Here is an 18,372-nt window from a genome sequence, read left to right on the forward strand (position 1 = left end):
CGGAAATCAAAATAGATATTCATTGACTTTTTTACATATACATTGACCTAGTTGAGGCTGTTGGTTGAAAGTGTCAGGTGCTGAAATATTAATGAGCATCGCTCCCAGTTTCTGCCTGCTCCTCACAGCCAACTGGCAACATGGCATCAAGCTGAAGAGAGGAGGACAGCTTTTTTCTTTCCTTGATTGACTCATCGATTGAAGATATTTTTAAAGGGAATCCCTGGGAGTGTGTGCTCCTGGTACAAAGCAACCCCATCCCGTGTCAGGGGACGGAGAGGGCTGCAAGTCGGCTTTAATTGGGCAGAGACTTCAGAGTCTTCTTAACCCACACCGGGCAGTGCCATGGCCTGTCATGGCCCTCACACCAACACCGGCAACGCACAAGCTTCTAAACACGCACACACAAACATATTCATGCTAATTTGAGTAAACATACATGAACACACTAAACTATGCCAGCTGTTATCATTACGACCTCCCTGGACTTGGATTAAAGAAAATGATTAGTCTTAAGAATTAATGCTGTAGCAAAATCGGCATGTTCCACTTTCTTGCATAGTTTCTTTCCTCCGCTACTTGCAGGGAGAGCAAACAGTCTTGTGGTCAGCTACTAACATTTTTTCCTTTTTAGAGAAGTCCTGCAATAGAGAGGACCTGATTCAGGGATTAAAAAAAAAGAGAAAGATGAAATGGAACTTGTTCTAACCTTGTCAGCTCTGCAGTTGTTGAGGCCCACTGAAGTGAGGGCAGACAGCTTTGCCTCCATGCCCTGCTGGTGATGTTGCAGCTGTTCCCTCTGGATCTGCTCCCTCATTTTCCGAGCTTCCTGGATGGCCTTCATCACTGTGTCCTGGTCCCCGAACAACGCGGTAGAGTTTAGGCTGGACAGAATATCTGCATGCACACAGAGCAGAGTGAAATTAGCACGTCATGCTGAAAAAAGAAAAGAAAAACAACCAAAATGCATCCGTACAAACGTTTTCTACTCTGGTCTCTCTGGATGTGAGTGTATAGCGTAGGTGTATGTTTGAACAGAGTAAATCTGTGTTTGTCAAGTGGAAACACTTTGACGTCTTACCCAGAGAAGATCCCCGGCCCAGACCTCCAAGTGGGCTGGGGGTACCCCCCTTGCTCATGAAGCTGTTAGGGCTGCTTTTACTGCCGGGGAACAGATTTTGTGTCGGGGACGTAGGAGACTTGATCAGTTCTGTCGTCTTTGGCCGAGCAGACAGGTTGAGGGGCTGTGTTCCCTCCTCCTACAGCAGAAGAGATAGGAGTATGAAAGAAGACAGATGTTAATGGGTGCCCCCACCTCCTCCGTTTGGAGGAGCTCCGGGTTTCCAGACAGCACAGCTCTCCTCTGTTTCTGGTTAATTACAGAATCCCTATTGTGACCTACACCTCCTCCCTGATTCCTCCCTCATTTTGCTTTTTCCCCTCTCCTCTCTTCTCGTCTTCCCCTCTCCTACCATCCCCTCTCATCCATCCTTTCTTAGGAGCTGCGCCACTGTGAGCTTCCTCACAGTTGCCCAGCGCCTTTGTTCACACTAATTAAAGCAGATTCTGTCTCTCTGTACATCTTCATCTGTTCTCCCTCTCCTCCTCCCTGCTCTCTGTGTCTGCACTCTGGTTCGAAGAATAAATAATGACCAGATAACAGCGGTGCCAATGATCAAAGACAGCTGTTCCATTCATCAGATGTCGACTTACATTATCTACTTCATTAACTTGTTTTCTAATTTCATTCCTCATTTGTGCATACTTGGTTTTATCGTAAGCTTTGATATGCCTATTCCTAAAAAATATGATGTGCAGTGTGGTTCTGAGATGAGGTCAGGGAGCACAGATTTTCTTGGTGCTGTATTTTTGTGCTGGTTGTGGCCTTGAAGACCAGTTACTGATATAAGATGACAAATGCATTTTATACAGGACATTTGAGAACAAAAATGCTTTATCTACGGGTACCCGAAGAGGCCAGGTATTTAATAATGACATATTAAAGTACTCGCACTTTTTATGCTCTATGTATAATTTGAATAAAAATATTATTTATACAGTTAAATATTTGATTATGACTAACAAACTGCTCTGTAAGCTAAAACTGGGCAAAAACCATGAAACAATGTGTATATTAGATTCTCTTAAATACAATCAAATGCTGAATGATTGTAAATGGGAATAATTCAAAGATGCCACAAGAAAAATGTCACACCGCTCAAGATAAGTCGCATGGATGTACACATCAGTTTTTAAAATCAGATTAGGGCTCATGCTGTCATTAACAGTATTTTTCAAAGCCCAAGTGTCTCCTTGTCCAAACATATGGCTCTACCATAGACTGCCCCAAGGCCTTGTTATTGCTGTGCCAATAACAGTTTGTCATGCAGTGAAGCTGAAAACAGACAAACAAAACTGAAGGCAATCCGATTCCACTGGACTGTGGATGGGGATGGGATGATGCCAGTATACGTTTGCCATCCATTTATTTATGAATAATTCATGTCATCTGAAGTCCTTAATTTTGGCATAATTGGTAATATTTGGACTAGAATTAGCCTTGTATTAACATTGCCCTACTTGACATCCATATACTTGAGCCAGATTGATGGATATTCCTGGAGGCAGAGGACCTGAATGGGTGTGTGTTTTTGGCTGTGTGTGAGCGCAAGCACACGAACAAAAAGCTGGAGTGCTTTCCTACTATTTGAAGGCATGATTTATGGTTTTTCTCCATTGTGATATTATTAAACTAAACTACTTCAAATGGGCGTATGTTTCTGATTATGGCCTTAATGAGCGGGAATGATGTATGCGGCCTTTCCTTTGCATGGAGGTCTGGTGGAGCCGTGCCATACAGCAGCAGAAAGCACATCCTAGTTTGTTTACAAGGGAAAAAAATTGTCAGTCCTACTCAGTAGTTGTATAGCACCGTGGTAAGAGATTTATTCCATTTTAGTTACAAAAAAAGAAAAGCCTTTTCATTGTGAAAAAGAAAGAAAAAAAAACACGTGTTCCACAAATTACTGGCTTGAAGCTGCCATAGCTATAGCAACCATTTCCACAGAGTTCTGGTTAAGAGAGAGAGGGCCTTGTTAAAGCCCCAGAGATTGATGGTCTGTTAGAGGTTGGGCTCACCAACGGCCGGGTGTAATACTGAAGTACTGAACATTGTAGATGCTAGTTTACTCAGACAACACCAAATAGGCTAGGCTAGGTCAAGTACCACTCAAGGCCTGGGTTGGTGGGTGGGCTGGTTGAAGTAGTCGAGGGTTGTACCTTGACTTGAGTGATGGGGCTGGAGGAACTCTTGTCATTCTTCAGAGATGACGGAGAAATGGGCCCACTAGCCGTGAGTGGCTGGGGGAGTGGAGGCATCTTGGCTCCGGGAGAGACCTGCATGCTGGCAAGCTGGGCAGCATACAGTTGCTGTAGAGAGGTGGAGAAACCCGCAAGGCGTTAACATCCAAATCCAGCAAACATTCAAAGTTTTATATTCTGTCTTTTCCTCTCCCTAGAACTCTCTCTGCTTCTCTGTCTGCCTTCATCTCCCCTCTCTCTTTTACGTCTTTCCTCTCTTTCCATGAGGCTGGCAGAGAACCTCCATCAAAGGTCTTAACTGTATTTCAAAGGCTGAACCCAGAGAGAGACAGCAGTCTTAAAAACCACACAGAGATGGCTTTCATTCAAATACTTGGAGCCCCTATTTTCCACTCATCACAGAGAAAAGTTTGCCGAATGGATGCAAGTGTGTTAGCAAAGATCTCTCGTTTCTCTAGTTCTACACAACTTGCAATTGAAGTTTCTGGTCTGTGTTTTGTCTGTACACAGCAATGTGAGACGGTCCCGTTCCACAACCAACCGCAGTTGAATTGCCATCACAGAAAATGTTAAAAACACACATTATAAAAGATTAGAAATCTTTACAGAGAACACTGATGCAATCACTTTATATTTCTTGGTGTTCATTCAGTAAGGTTTTCAGCTGCTGGTGACATTATTACCCAAGAGCATGGTGCAAATGGCAAAACATTGCCTCAGATAGAGTTGAACTTTGAAGGCTCAATTTAAGAGGTTGATAATGTGGCAAATATTTGAACTGGTGGTTAAATACACTGATATTAGGGATTGGATGCATAAAAAGGCAGCGTGAGTCAAATGCATCACATTTTGGAGGGTAATTTATAAGTTATGGCTCGGTATCTTAAAATCAACTTGTCTATTTTTATCTCTTGATTTGATATCAAAATTTATAATATTTAACTGTAAATCAAATGATCATTTTCGTGCCTTTTCTGTGTGTCTGCAGATCCAGCACTCCCACTGGAGGCTTCTTTCAGTTGGAGGTGTGTTTTGATTGGCCACCAGGTAAGTGATGAAATTGGGTTTTGTCTCCTGCTGCAAATGGCAGGGGTCTGTAAAATAGAGCTACTGTCTGAGAAAATGTGTTACTCCACGTAGCCTTAGCCCTCACTTCATCAGACAAATAGCAGCCCTTAACTCCCCTGCTGCCTTGCTATCCTCAGACTAGCTAAACCTTATGGTTTGTTGTGTTATGCAGTCAGACGGTGCTGTCAGAGAGAATCTAATTTCGCTTCCACTGGCCAATCAACAAACCTTGTCTCATTTCCTGGTTTGCTTGGCCGAACACAGAACACATTTGTCTGGATGAGAAAAGGCAACCCGGCCCTGTTGTCCTCACCTTTGGCAGTTTAAATGAAGACTTAGACCAAATAAAGCACTTTATGTCCATGCACATATCTGCAGATATAAACACATATGTGCTCCTGTAAGAAACTTTATCGCTGCCACATAAGCGGCAGTACAAAAGGTCCATTCTTCCAGGGGACCTAGGGATAACAACAGCACATGGGCAGCGGAAATGACAGACTGATTATGTTCCCACAATGATAGCACTGCCTCCACCTTCCCTCACAAACAGTCTTTTGTCTCGGAAAGGATCGGACACAGGAGTGGGCCTAACTCTATTTTCTTCTCATCTGAGCTAGACTTAGTTAATGTCACTGTTAAGGGCACTCTTTGTGTCGGCGTATGTGTATCTGTGTGAGGTGAGGTGAGGTGAGATGGATGGTGGGGTTAGCGACAGAGAGAGAAAGAAATAGTGGACAGAAAGAACATATTCTCAATTCACTGCCTATCACTCTAGGCTACATGCAAGCCTAAGTCGAAGAGTCTGTTGGACAGATGTTTGCTAACAGGCCTGTCGATGGGCATGCCCCTGACCTTGTGTGGGAAGAATTTTATTGTCCCGGAAAAAGAACATAATTAGACTTTGCCTCAAATTGCACACAGTCAGGATGCTAGTACTGATTAGCAGGTCAATGCCACAGGGTGAGAAGCAACGGCTACTCTTAAGCCCGAGCAGGAACCCTCCATGAACCAAAGAACAATAAATACAATCAAGGGGAAAGTCAAATCTGTTAAGTTGCTATACAGTGTACAAGAAGAAACTGGAAAAATGTCAGTGTTCAGTGAGTATTTTTCAGTATTAAGTCTGGTAGGGTTTATAGATGTTTTTGGCTTTGTATTTCAATTGGAGACAACAATCACTCCGGTGTCAGAAAGTTGACGTATCCTGCCAAAGCTGGTCTCCCTGAGCTGAACACATCTGCCTGTTTTCCTCAGTTGACGCTCTCACATCTAATAACCCCTTCTTCATAACTGCTTGCCAGGTGGCGTAGAGAGAGGTTCATGGTAATGAGGGTCAAGCTGAAAGTCAGTGTTCCAACACTGGAGTACAGAAGGAGCAGTCAAACCTTTTAAAAATATCAGGACCCTCAATATTCTTAACACTTTTTATTTCCATGAAAAACAAGCAGCACGCTGAGCTACAGTTTGCAAATGTAAACATCAAAATGAATATGTTAGCTAATGGGATTACAATCAGGGGTTTTTAGGAACTGGCAAGAGATAAATATTCTATTTTATGTTCTCTATGAAAAACATGCCAGTCCCATTAAAAGTGTACATGTATGGCAATCACAATACAAAATAATATAAAAAGTAAAACAAAAACAGGACATATAAATCAGAAGGCAAACACATAACCTAATATCCTTTGTCTGACCCCATCATTCCTCATTTCCCAGTAGAGCAGAGCAGATCTCAGCAAGCATAGATTCAAAGTGAGCACAACACGCCCTAGGTCAGCTTGTTAGCCTCTGGTAATTAAAAACGAGCCCTCTGGAGGCAGCAGAGGTTAAACGGGGAGGTTCACTTTTCTGCCTGTGACATTAAACTGAGATTACACACTCTGCTGATGATGTTAGACATCTCAAAAGTATGATATGCAATCAGGGCGGGCAGCCCTGTATTTGTTTAGTGAAATAACAAAGCTGATAGCTCAGTACACAATATAATCAATTATGGAGTGAATGTTTTTCCTGCTGGAAACACAGGAGTGTAAGCCTTGTCTTTTAACGAGAAATTGATGAAAAACAAATGTGCGTCTTTCTTTTTTCTTTTTTTAAAGAAAGACATGAGTTGTAGCGTGGCAATATGTGGTGGAAAATATAGTGGCAGATATTTGTCAGATTCTTTGCTGCCAGCAATGACGGTGCATTGCACATTTCCAACTGTGGCTTTTGAATATATTAAATAGGGAAACTGCTTTTAAGCCATTGCAATTTTATATACCAACATCTTCTTTTACATTGTCTAAACACTGTCTAATAGCCACGGTTTCCTAAACACACTCTCATCTCTTTGTGTGCGAGTGCGTCTCTATGTCAATGTCTCATTCACCTCTGTCTGGCCTGGGCACTGAGCACTGGACTGGATATGAGGGCATTAACTGTGCTTCAGTGCACCACACCATTTAAAAGGCAGCACAGCGCCAGCCCAGTTTGCCACAAGGCTTGTACAGGCTCATTGCCCAGGGCGACCATGCAGCCTTGACCCAGGCTAAGCCCAGATGTCAAGAGTGGAGGAAGGCGTCCTGGTGCACTGTGCCGATGCTTTCCAGTATGGCTCAACATCTGTCTCATCTGCTGGCACCCAACCTGCTCTGCTCTCACCCCTCCTTCCCTCCCACTGCCTTTCTCGGATTCTCTATCACACAACTACTGAGTAGACAGTCCAGTCCTTCTCTCAGTTTCTAACTTGTATATATGCACACAATCGCAGACTGTCTTGTGTAGGCGTGAGTGTGGATACTCCAGGCCCAGGGGCCCCAGAGCCAACCCTCCCATTCACTGCTGCTCACTGCATTATCAACTCTATCTGTCCATCTGTCCCTCTGTTCACCACTGCCTCTATCCAGCTGCTCACCTAGCCTTCCTATTAGCCAGCCTTCCACACACACTCCAGCATTGCTGCACTGCTCTGGGTTACCTTCAAAGACCAAGCTCCTTTGCTCATAAACACAAAAACAGCTGCTCTCTACAGTATGTCTGTTCTCTACCCCCTCTCCTCCTCTCTCCCTCTCTTTCAAAGTCAAAAGTGCTTCACTTGTTAATGATAGAAGCCATTTCTTCACATCTGTACTACACAGGCATTTACATCCAAACAAAAGATAATGCGGGGTTTGCTGCTCTCCCACTTTCTTCCTGTTTGTACCTGATTGTGTAACACTCTTTCTTATCGCACCAGTCATCTAAGCCTGTGAGTACTCCTTTAGATGTGTCTGTCGGCTCGAGATCTGGTCCGGGTTGTTGCTAAGCATATGGGCTTCTTTTCATCTTTACAGTGGGAGCATGAGCTGAGGCTGGGCCCAGGTTTATCGTGGCCCTGGAGAGATGCCGTTGCAAATGCGGCAAAAGTCTTATTTCTAGCAGCTCCGCTTCCTTTAATGTAAAGCATGAGGATGTCATGCGCCAGGACAATTCATAGGGGAAAAAAAGCCAAGAGAAACACAAAAAATAGCATGGGGTAATTGAAAGAGAAATACTTAAACTAAGACACTTTGTGGTGGTTTAAGAGGTTTAAGAATGAGACAGCAGGAGAGAGAAAATGGACCTTTGACTGAGTAAACGCAGAGGGTTTCTTTTTTATTTTGTCCAGCGGTGACACTACATACAGAGAACCCAGATGTTTTGTCTTCTACAGTAATGCTTTCTGTAAAACGGCTTGAACTCCAAAGTCTGCTTCCAGTGGTAAAAACAGGGCTTTCTCGAAGGTTTTTCAACTGTTCAGCGGTTCATGAAGACGGGCGATATGCATTAGGGTCACATTTTCCTTAAGTAAATAGTTTTTTTCAGTTGGCAAGGAATAATGTACAAACAGCAAATTAAATGCTATCCCAAATAGAAAATTCTTTTGTGGAATTAGGGAAATTCCCTTCTTGTATCTTCACTCAATTGAATATAGTAGGTGTCCGGAGAGATTGGGTTACAATCTCAGCACAATTTCCTCTGTTAGGTGAGACATGTCAGTTGTAATCAGTGAGGGACAGGCAGGGATGGAGCCATTGTTTCCTGCTGGTCCTAGGCTCATCCCGCCTCTGTGTGGGCACTAATGAAGAGGGGCATGTCGCGCTGGGATAGTTTACCCGTCTCCTCTCCTGTGAGTTGCGGACCAGAGCCAATCTGTCAGGAAAACATTGAGTGAAATTGCCCTGTGGTACAGCAATGCCTGGTGACAGCCACTTGCAGACTGCCAGCCACCAGAGTGATGCTACCACCCTGTATTGACAAGCAAATTACAGTCTCCCAACACTCAAACGCATCCTGCAAGATTCATTTACATCCATCAGCTCGAAGCCTTTGTTACCTTGTTGGGTTTTCTTCTCTTGGCGAGAAAGGGCGGGGAATGGGGGAGGATCCCAGACTGTTATGACAGAGAAGATTGTGAAGAGGCTTCGTGGCCAACATTAAGACTGACGGAGCGGCTAGCCTCTTTGGCTGGATGGCTGATCACATTACCTCTGCAGCATTGTGGGAATTAATTCTACCAATAAGATAATTTTTTAAGGTTCATATATTGCACAGTCGAAATCGAGTAAATTGGTGAAAATTATACCTTGCCATTCAGCTGACAGGAAGAGATATTTTAATTGAGGGGGGCAGCCTATTCAACCATATGTGTGTGGGATGTTGTATCTGCGTGTGTTCATGTGACCGCGTGCACAAGGAAGATAAACAATAGGTTTGGGGGTGGGAACTAGAACATTTCAGGACAGTTTAATGAAGTTAATGGAGAATTGCGCTGGATGATTTATAAACTTTCAAAAATATCAAGTGGCGCTGGTATTAAGATGGCATTCATTTCAAGAGAAAGTGTGTTTCCTTTCTACACATTGGTCCCTTCTGTCACAAACAGGCATTTATTTAAGGACACTTTTCAGTAGTTTAATTTCGATGAAGGAAGTTGCTGGTGGTATTATTGGTTTGAAAAGAGAGGAAACAACTCCAACTTAATTCCATGACTGGGTTGAGATGATGGTTTTAATCATACCAGGCTCCCAGCGCTTTGTAGAGGAAGTGGTGGCAGTCACATGGTTTGTTGATCCCAGCTATGCAGAAAAGGGCATGTTTGATTAGCCTTACTGTTTTAAGGGGAATCTCTATGCAGGGTAAATAGCAGCCAGCAGGCGGAATATGTGACAGGCTGACAGACTTCAATTAATGGAAAATGCACCTCTTTTTGTTTACTGTGTTCTGTAAAGGTCAGCCAAGTCATGGTCTTGGAGGCACTGTTTTTGCCCATTCCCAGGGTTAGATACATAGTCAGAATTAATGACTCTAGACCCGTCTCCCGTTCTTACCCCAACCTTCAGATATACGACTGTTTCATCTGACCTCATACACCCCTATAAATAGGCTGAGTATGCCTGTCTGAACTGACACTCCTTTCCAATAAACTTCACTATGACACACAAAGCCACGCATATGTACTCCAGAAAGATATTCAGAAAAGCAGCTTCCATCTTTTACACTCACAGACACGCATCCTCAAACATGAACAGACTCATTTAACACCTTACATGCTTCTGATAGCTCTTCTCCTGGATGCATAATGACGCACGGCTCTTCAGAGCCAGCTGCGTGCATTGTTCGAACTTGCCAAGGCTCGTTAACACTGACAGTGGTAGCTTCTGAAGGACAAATGCCACATATATCAGTGTGCAAAGAGTCTCCCCTTAGTCTTGAGCTTAGCTTTTCACTCGTGGTTTACTTCTTTCTGCTGTTTAGCATCACATTCTGTAGCTGTAAAATAACTTACTGGTGTTGTTGATAAAGCAGCAGTGGCCACTTAACCATATGCTGGGTAGGATACTTTTATATTCTTTGTTTGCTGCTTTTGTTTCCAAAGAACTACAACTAAGATTTCCAGACAGAAATTCTACAATTACTCAGAACTACTAAGAAAAATCATAATTAGAGAAGCAACAATCAGCAATGTTCAGATTTCCATTGGTTTTGTTTTTTTTAATGGAAATAAAAATCAGTGAAAAGTTGGGGGGGGGGGGGGGGGGGGGAAGTAATTATTTAAAATTTCTCATTAGCTATTTATATTTATTACTATTTATAATAGCGATAAGTTGAATAATAGAACACAGATAATTATCTACATTAAACATTATGGCCTCAGGTTAAGCCCTGACCTAGGTTTAGCTCTTAAACGCTGAGTGAGAGAAGTCCTGGAGCAGCCCGTAGGGCTCATAGCCTCTCTCAACATTTCTCGTTGCTCGAATCCTCTTCTCACACATTTTTTTATTAGACTAATTTTAATAATTTTCTTAGCTGTTTTCTACAAAGAGATAAACTGTAAATAGCACAGTCGTTTTCTAGATGAAAGCATTAGGAAAGAGATTTTTTTTGCAGCCTGTTGTCTTCCGATAAATTCACTGGTGGGTGATTAATGCAACCAAAGTGATTTTCATTCTCTCTAATAACTATTATCTTCCTAACTCTCTGGCTGAGCTGGTGGGGATGAAACCTCTATCATATGGGATGAATTACATACGTAAGGTGATAAGCGAGCGTGAGCTTGGGGCCTCCAGGATTATTTAGTGTGCGCCTCATTACTTAGTGTACAGCTGCTTAGCCATCCTTTCTGCCCTGAGCTTGGCGAGCGTCGCTAACATTCTTTGTCATAGTACTGTACATACCTGAAGCTGGAGGGGGCTGAGTCCTGACGCTGCTGCAGCTGCCACTGAGGATGGAATGAACTGCACCGGGTAGTTATCACCTGTCAGAGACAGAAAGAAAGAGACAACAATGCATACAGGTTCAGACAATGAGCCGGCCCACAGCGACCAGGCAAGTGCCAACACGGATTCTGGGCCCTCCACTACTTTTGCCACAGAAATGTGGCGAACAGCAACGAACGCTCGGCTTCAAGCCCAAACATCTGCATTAACAAAAAGCCTACGGGGGTTTAACAAGAGCAGAATTACTTACGAAAGTTCCACACCATTCCCTTTTTACTCCACCTGTGCACTACAAATCCCCTGACAACAGTAAATAAGACACTGTTAAACAAGGTGGGGATTCTTTAAAGGTGTGCTTGAGTGTGCGTGTGTTTGTGTTCTGATTAGATGCTAAATATCTCCCTTGGTATTCAGTTAGTGCTTTTGTAAAAGACCAGTATGTTCTCTCAGGCAATTCATACAGCTGTAGACTTGTCTGGTTATTGTTCAGTGCCACATTGTTTGTTTCTGAGTGATAGCTTTGGCAACAGAGTGGAAGCACTTGTATGCAAACTGGTTAGAACAAGTGTGCTGTCACAATAACACTGGTTAAAAAAAAACCACATTCTTATCTCATATGCCACTGTGATCAAGCAAGGAGGAAATAATCTCCAAATAGCAGCAGTATTCATTACTGTTGGCCCACCATCAGCACATTTGTTACACAGGGATATAAAAATGGCTGCAGCGTGAGTGATATCCATAGGGTTGCAGAAGCCTTTACACGGTCAACCTTGTGTGTTGAGACGGAGAGAACATCCCCAGTGAGACTGGGAAGCACAGCATTCATAGACGGGAGAGGTAGGTTTGAGGCATGAATCTGAAGGAGGGGTGATGGCGTGCACTGCGAGAGCAGGGAGGGGTAGTTGGCCTTCGCTCAGACCCCACTTCTGGCTGTCACTTCTCTTCACAAACATATGGAGCCATTAAGCCACAGACAAGGCAAATGTATACACCTTCTCTTTCACTTTGCCCTCGTCCGCCCGCCTCACTTTGCAATCTTGTACAGCACAGCACAATGTGATACAGGCCATGGAAATCCAATCCCCATTTAGTAGCAAATAAAATCACATAGCAGAAGTGGTTTCAAATAGTGCTAAGTTGGATGTAGGGGGGGGGGGGGGTCTCATTTGCTGTCTGTGACGTAGGGTTTGGGGGATAATAAATGGCTGAATGTCTTTAGATGTCATGTGAAACCTGGGGAGGGTCATGTGCTGCACGACGACTGCTGAGGGATCTTGAGACTCCAAAGTCTGGGACTTGGGTCATCAAAGTCTGTGTCTAGGCACCAGACTCCAACAGAATGTAAACTCCTGCAGGTTAGCACCCCTCGTAACGAAAAGGAAAAGCATTTAAAATGTTTTACTTCCTTTGTAAAAAAGAAAAAAAAGGGTCCTTGTTGCTTTGCTGTTGAGAGCCTGGATTCTAAACACTAAGAGGGGTTGGGGGGTCGTATTGATGACGCCATAGTCACAACAGGCTATATTTCCCCCCTCATGTGGTGCCAAGAAATAAGTCGTAGATCTCCTGAGGGTTGACAGATGTAGCTGAAACCTTTCTTAGGGTAGATCAAATTATGAATGAATGACTGCAACTGTCAAACCTGATCATCTTTTTTCACCAGCTTTTAAGTTTCCTTTAACTTGAAACAAGTAAAGCACTTTGTTGTTTAGATTTGAGAGCATCGTAGGAGAGACACAAAGATCCCACATTGCATTGTCATTTATAGCATAGCTGTTCTGAACAGTGACTAGCTGAGCTACATTTACAAGTGACTTTGTTGCAATTTTTGGGAGCTGGTTTGTCATTTTGTCTGTGACACGCAAAAATATATGCCTTAAATCTAAAAAGTAACTTATCTAATAGTATTTATCGTTGTCTCACGTGATGTTAACACTAACAGTACAGAAATGACCCACAGAAATGACACAGTACAGAAATCAGGCTTTTATGGGGGCAAAAATGACAGGGGATGCTTTTGTATTGCTGTTGTGCCAGTCCAGACAAAGTGCTCCAGGATGCTTCCAATTAAGTGCTTACAGATAGTGATTATGTATATTTTTATATGACTCAGGTTGTGATTAATGAAACTCACTTAGTCAACCAGCTTCACGTTCAATGTTGCAATTTTTAGGTTTCCGAGCAATGTGAACAATGTGAAGGAGAACAAATGAACTGTTGCCGAGTAAAAAATGGAACATAGGCATCGCTTGAACCCTTTTCACAGGGGTATGTGCCCCATCATTAATCTGCTGTACCCCAGTAAAATCTCACGTTTGAGTTTTACCAAGCTTCTGCAGTTGGCATTGGATTTAACTACACTGAAAGTAACAGGAAAAAAACAAGTTTTTTCTAATCCAAAATGTTGCAGCAGCAGTTTAACCCAAAATACAAGCTGAGGTGTGCATTTGCTGGTGCCTCCAAAGAATTTCAAGCAGTAATCCTTGGATCTGCACTTTGTATGAAACAAGAATCAAGATTACTGTATAATAGCACAACCTGACTGGAAGTTGAGTCACATTAACTTTGCCAAAATGAAAAAGACAGCAACTCTGTTTGGACATGAGACGTGCTCTCAAACATTAGAGGAATATTTTGTTTTCTCTTAGATTGCATATGTATATACAGTGTTTTATCATGGTTTGTTTGTATTGTGAAAAGCAGAAGATCACAAATAAATATTGTTAATAAAAATTAAATGTCTTTGCATTTTTAGTATTGCAGCCCAATGCCAAACCCAGCAAAAGCAACGGGGCTTGAGGTAGCAATATATAGTACATTTTAATATACCAAGAAATATCTTTGTGATTTGAGTAATCCCTGATTGAGGCCCTGCAGATCTTTAAGTCTAGCAATGGAACCTGCGACACACACTCTGCACACATAAAAAGAATCCTTCTTCATACAACTTACTCATAAAGAGTAAACATCCAGTTTGAATGACTTGAAAAACAAACACTACAAAGACAGAATAGTTTAAATCTGGCAACTAATAAAACAAAATAAAATAAGATAGCATGAGAAAACTATCAACTGTCAGCAGGATACCTATGAGGGCGACTGGCAGAGACTAAAGACTATGGGGTCATTCTCCAGCTCCATTAAAGGCACCTCAGACTGAATGCTGCCATGTCTGTGTAAACAGTGCAAACAGGCTAAGAAGTCCAACTTATATATCTATTTGTTTAAGCGATGACTTGGTGTCTCTATGACTGTGCCTGCCTACCATGCAGCACCAGGCCATTGAGCACAGCCAGTGGACGGGGTGATGACTTACCACTACGGTGCCAAAATGAATCTGTTGCCATGAGAGCACCACAGGTTTGGGGGTCATAAGCAGTGGTCCCTGGGAGCTGTCTCATAATGATAACATCAGATTAGTGTGCCTTAGTCTTGGAAGTAAATGCTTCACCGCTCACTTCATGGAGAAAGGACACAGAAGCATCCTGTACACTCTGCAGGTGGTGATGATAACATTGTGCTCTCTGGATATATTGTGTATATTGTGTTGGACAGGGAAGAAATAATAAAGGCTTTGAAAATACCTCTTCTGACTACAAGAGTCATTTTCAGACCTCCTTTGCTATTTCTTCATGAGCTCATGAATTATGCAAGACCCGTGCACATGGTGACCCCTGAACATGATTCCATAATAGCTCCTGTTATTTGAACTAAAACATTTTCCGTGTCAAACCTATTGCAAAAAGCACACTGGTAAAAGACTCCCCCTCAGGCACTTTGTTTAAGCTGTCATGGCTCCATAGTTCAAAAATAGCTGACTTTCTTTTTCATCCTGTGGTTTTATAGTTAATTCATTAACTGCACTACCACACCTTTTAATGTTGTGTTGCAAACCTGCTGACTTCTTACTCTTCTCAGTTTTCTGTTTATAGTCCTCTTCAGACAAAGACTTTTCTTTTTCAAGGTTTCATCAACATAAAAACACTTTTTTTGCCTTGGGGTGAAAATGGGAAAACCTTTTTCAGTGGACAAGATTCAGCTGAATTTTGTTAAATAAATGATGTGCGTAACAAAACAACCATTTTTTTTTAAATATATGTATATATAACCTTGCCCTGGGACTAAGTACATACTGTAACGTGGAAAACTTTACAATGTGTAAAATATGTTTCCATAATACAAAGGAAGCAAGTGAGGCATGCCGTTACAGGCAGCGCAAACAGTAATTGTACAGAAAAACCTGTTCTTGCATCATGTACAGACTATCCAACTCCTAACTGTGTTTTAATGACTTAATCTGACTATAACAGGGTATAATTGTGTGAAACTGTAACAGGGGAGTTGCTTTTTTATTACAATAGATTTGGAAAGCACTTCTTGCAGGGTTCGTCTCCCATGTTCTTGGATCTCTGACAGTAGATACTTTGAAAACAAAAAAACTATTATAGCCAGTGCACTCCTGAAAGATACTTTCATGCCGATGACATGTTTACATTCCTCTGTTTTTCCACCCATATCTATTGTTCCACATGGACAAGAACATTCCCAGGCGTTGCTCTCAAATCTGTGTTCAGACACAGCAGAGCATGCCAGCAGCCAGAGTGTGAATGAAGCATTAAAGTCTAACAGCTTCCAGACTGAAAATTATAGTTGTGGTTAAAAGCACAAAGGGGGTGAAGACAAAGCAAGCAAGGGAGAAAAGAAGGACAATATGACCAAAATGGCTTAAATTTGCAAGCGTACCTGGCTTATAAGACATTCCTGGAGGGAAGAGAAAGCCTTGCTGGGCGGCAGCTGCTGCTGCTAGAGTGCGTTGGTCGTGTGGAAAAATGGGGATCATGAGCGGAGGCATGTGACCCTGGACCTGCTGAACAGATAGGGAGCAGAGATCAGAGAGAGGCCTAAGCACTGGCATAGTACACAGAAACACAGAGCCCACTAAGGGGGAGGCCAGATCACAGCTCTTGCTAACGCGTGCTGACAGGGGTCTCTGCGGCAATGACGGCCCTCGTGTGCTCACACAATACCTGGCTGAGCTACGCCTGCTCTTAATCCAAACCACAATTTCACCTCGGCACATCAAAGGCCCGCATACACACATTGTTACAGCATAAGTTAGAGTAAGTGACATGTGCTGTAGGATGGAAAGCAGAGAGGCGCAATAGTTTTGTATGGATTTTGTGGCAAGCAGTATATGTGTTGAAAGTAGTATTAAATCTATAAAATGATAACTCCGAATATCAAAGATGTACAGCGTGCTTGGTTTTAATAAAACCTAAGGTCAAAGAGAACTGTAGCACTCACTGATGAGTATGCCATGTTTATTAAAGACCTGTAGTAAACCAACTTTCTAGCTGTTACACTCTGCAAGAAGATTGTTTAACGTCTGATGCAGATGCAGTGCCAGAACCGATCAGCGTGTAGATGCATGACGACACAAAAACCTCAAGGGAAGCTTAACTTGTAACAGAATCCTGGATGATCATTTGTTCATATTAGAAAAAGCTAAAGACATCCAGAAATTTAATGTCACTGCTTTTAGGAGTGAAAATTGCAGGCCATTGAAAAGTGCTTGTTCTTTTTCATCTTAATGTCTTTCCCAGTCTGTGTTCAACTCACATATTAACCTTCACCATGCAGCCTGTTGCTGACTCGCCTACTGGGGATATCAGTACAAACTCCCCGCATTTGTGTGTCAAGGGTGGGTGAGTAGCTTATGTATCAAAAGTGCTGTGTGGGGGTTTGCACACATGCTGCAAGTCCAATTTTACTGTCACTCTCTGCTTCCTGAAACTCCATGATAGGGCGCAGCCTGGCTACCATGGGCCTGTGAGGGTTAATCTAGGGCTGAGCCAAATCACCTCGGGGGAACCTGCCTGGAAATGGGTTAATAAAGGTCATCCCCCAAAATAAACACTTTACAGAATGTTTCTCCATTCATCCCTCCTTAAAATCAACTCGCAATAAAACGGGCCTGGGTGCAATTACTGCCGCTGCATTGGGGCATGAAATCAACCTGTCCCGTGTTATGGCTGAGCTCTGCTATGATCTCCACTTTTCAGTCGGGGTTGCTCCCCCTGTAGACCCTCTACAGGAGCAGTTGCACCCAGGTTCTCTCGGAGCTAGCAGGCTAAACCTACTTTAAACAACTTTATTGATCTGTCCAGAGGTGCAAAGCTAGACTGAAAACTAAATAAATAGAAGAATTTTATGCCTACTGAGCGTTTATGGAAGTGCAAGTGCAGAAAGTGCATTATAAAAGAATAGAAAAGTAATTTTGTAAAATGTGCTGTTGCTGAAGAAAAAATAAATGGCCAAGGAGACTGCGACAAATGTCCTTAAATAAAACATTGCTTTATGGGGATTTGTGTTCCAAGTTTCCAGGCTGAGCGAGTGAAAGATCGAGCTTGGCCTTGCATGTATGGAACATATGGAAAAACACAATAATTAATGTCACAACATGAGGTGGGGCCAGTGACAGGCAGGGGCACACAGCTTTTCTCTGCCTGTGTATTTGGACTGTTAAAACAGATGGAGTCTGGTGCTGAATGTGCAGCAGTCACAGGGCAGAAAAGGGCTCCCTCAAGTCCCTTTAAGTGCGCTGCATGGTAGTTCATATTTCAGGAGTTTGCTAACATGCATCAGTTGTTTAAAGGTGTTTTAAATCAGCACTTCATTTTTTTAACTTCACATTTTAAATTTAAAGTTAAAGTGTTTTTTCTGAGTACATTAAATAATACCGCAAAATTGTTTAAGGGACGTATGCAGGCCATCCACACTTTATACACACACTATAATGAGAGACATCAGCACAAGCATTTTTGATACACGTATGCATTTCTCCAGCAAACGCAAATGATAAACTCTAAATGATATAATTTCATCTGGGATATAAGCTTTTATTACTATTATTACTCTAAAATATGGGGCAAATATACAAGGTTCATTGAGGCAAGACAGATCCGAACTGTGCGTTGAAGGGGAAATAAATGCAATGAAGTTGAATGGTTGTGATTTTCGGTAATGAGCTCGATGCATTAAAGTTTAATTTACAGCGGCTAATGTCAGAGAAAGGCAAATCAAATTCTGAGCGGCTTAAAGGTGGCAACAAATAGAGGAGGTTAGCTGAGCTGTCAATTAACAGCTGGCACAGTGGCTTAGCAGATTATAATATTTTCACGAGTCCCTTATTTTTAGAATCGACTGTTTAAAGCAGCGTGGCAGAAAAATAAAGTATACTTTAAGGAAATCAACATGGA

The 18,372-nt window shown here is 42.5% G+C and overlaps 1 protein-coding gene across 9 annotated transcripts in view; it reads right to left on the bottom strand.

Annotated features, from left to right (window-relative positions):
• Positions 1–18,372, bottom strand: part of sox6 (SRY-box transcription factor 6) — a 131,870-nt gene that overhangs the window by 22,446 nt on the left and 91,052 nt on the right. For 8 of the 9 annotated variants that reach the window (XM_012917024.4, XM_076883173.1, XM_023154693.3 and 5 more), the window contains 5 exons: positions 15,857–15,980; positions 11,072–11,151; positions 3,280–3,429; positions 1,082–1,259; positions 710–897 (listed from right to left, as the gene is read on the bottom strand). In XM_012917024.4, the coding sequence (XP_012772478.3) occupies positions 710–897; positions 1,082–1,259; positions 3,280–3,429; positions 11,072–11,151; positions 15,857–15,980 (720 nt within the window). The remainder of the gene's footprint in view (positions 1–709; positions 898–1,081; positions 1,260–3,279; positions 3,430–11,071; positions 11,152–15,856; positions 15,981–18,372) is intronic. The other variant, XM_004543194.5, reaches the window with a different exon arrangement.

This window comes from Maylandia zebra, linkage group LG1 (assembly GCF_041146795.1).
Source record: "Maylandia zebra isolate NMK-2024a linkage group LG1, Mzebra_GT3a, whole genome shotgun sequence".
Classification (NCBI taxonomy): Eukaryota; Metazoa; Chordata; class Actinopteri; order Cichliformes; family Cichlidae; genus Maylandia; species Maylandia zebra.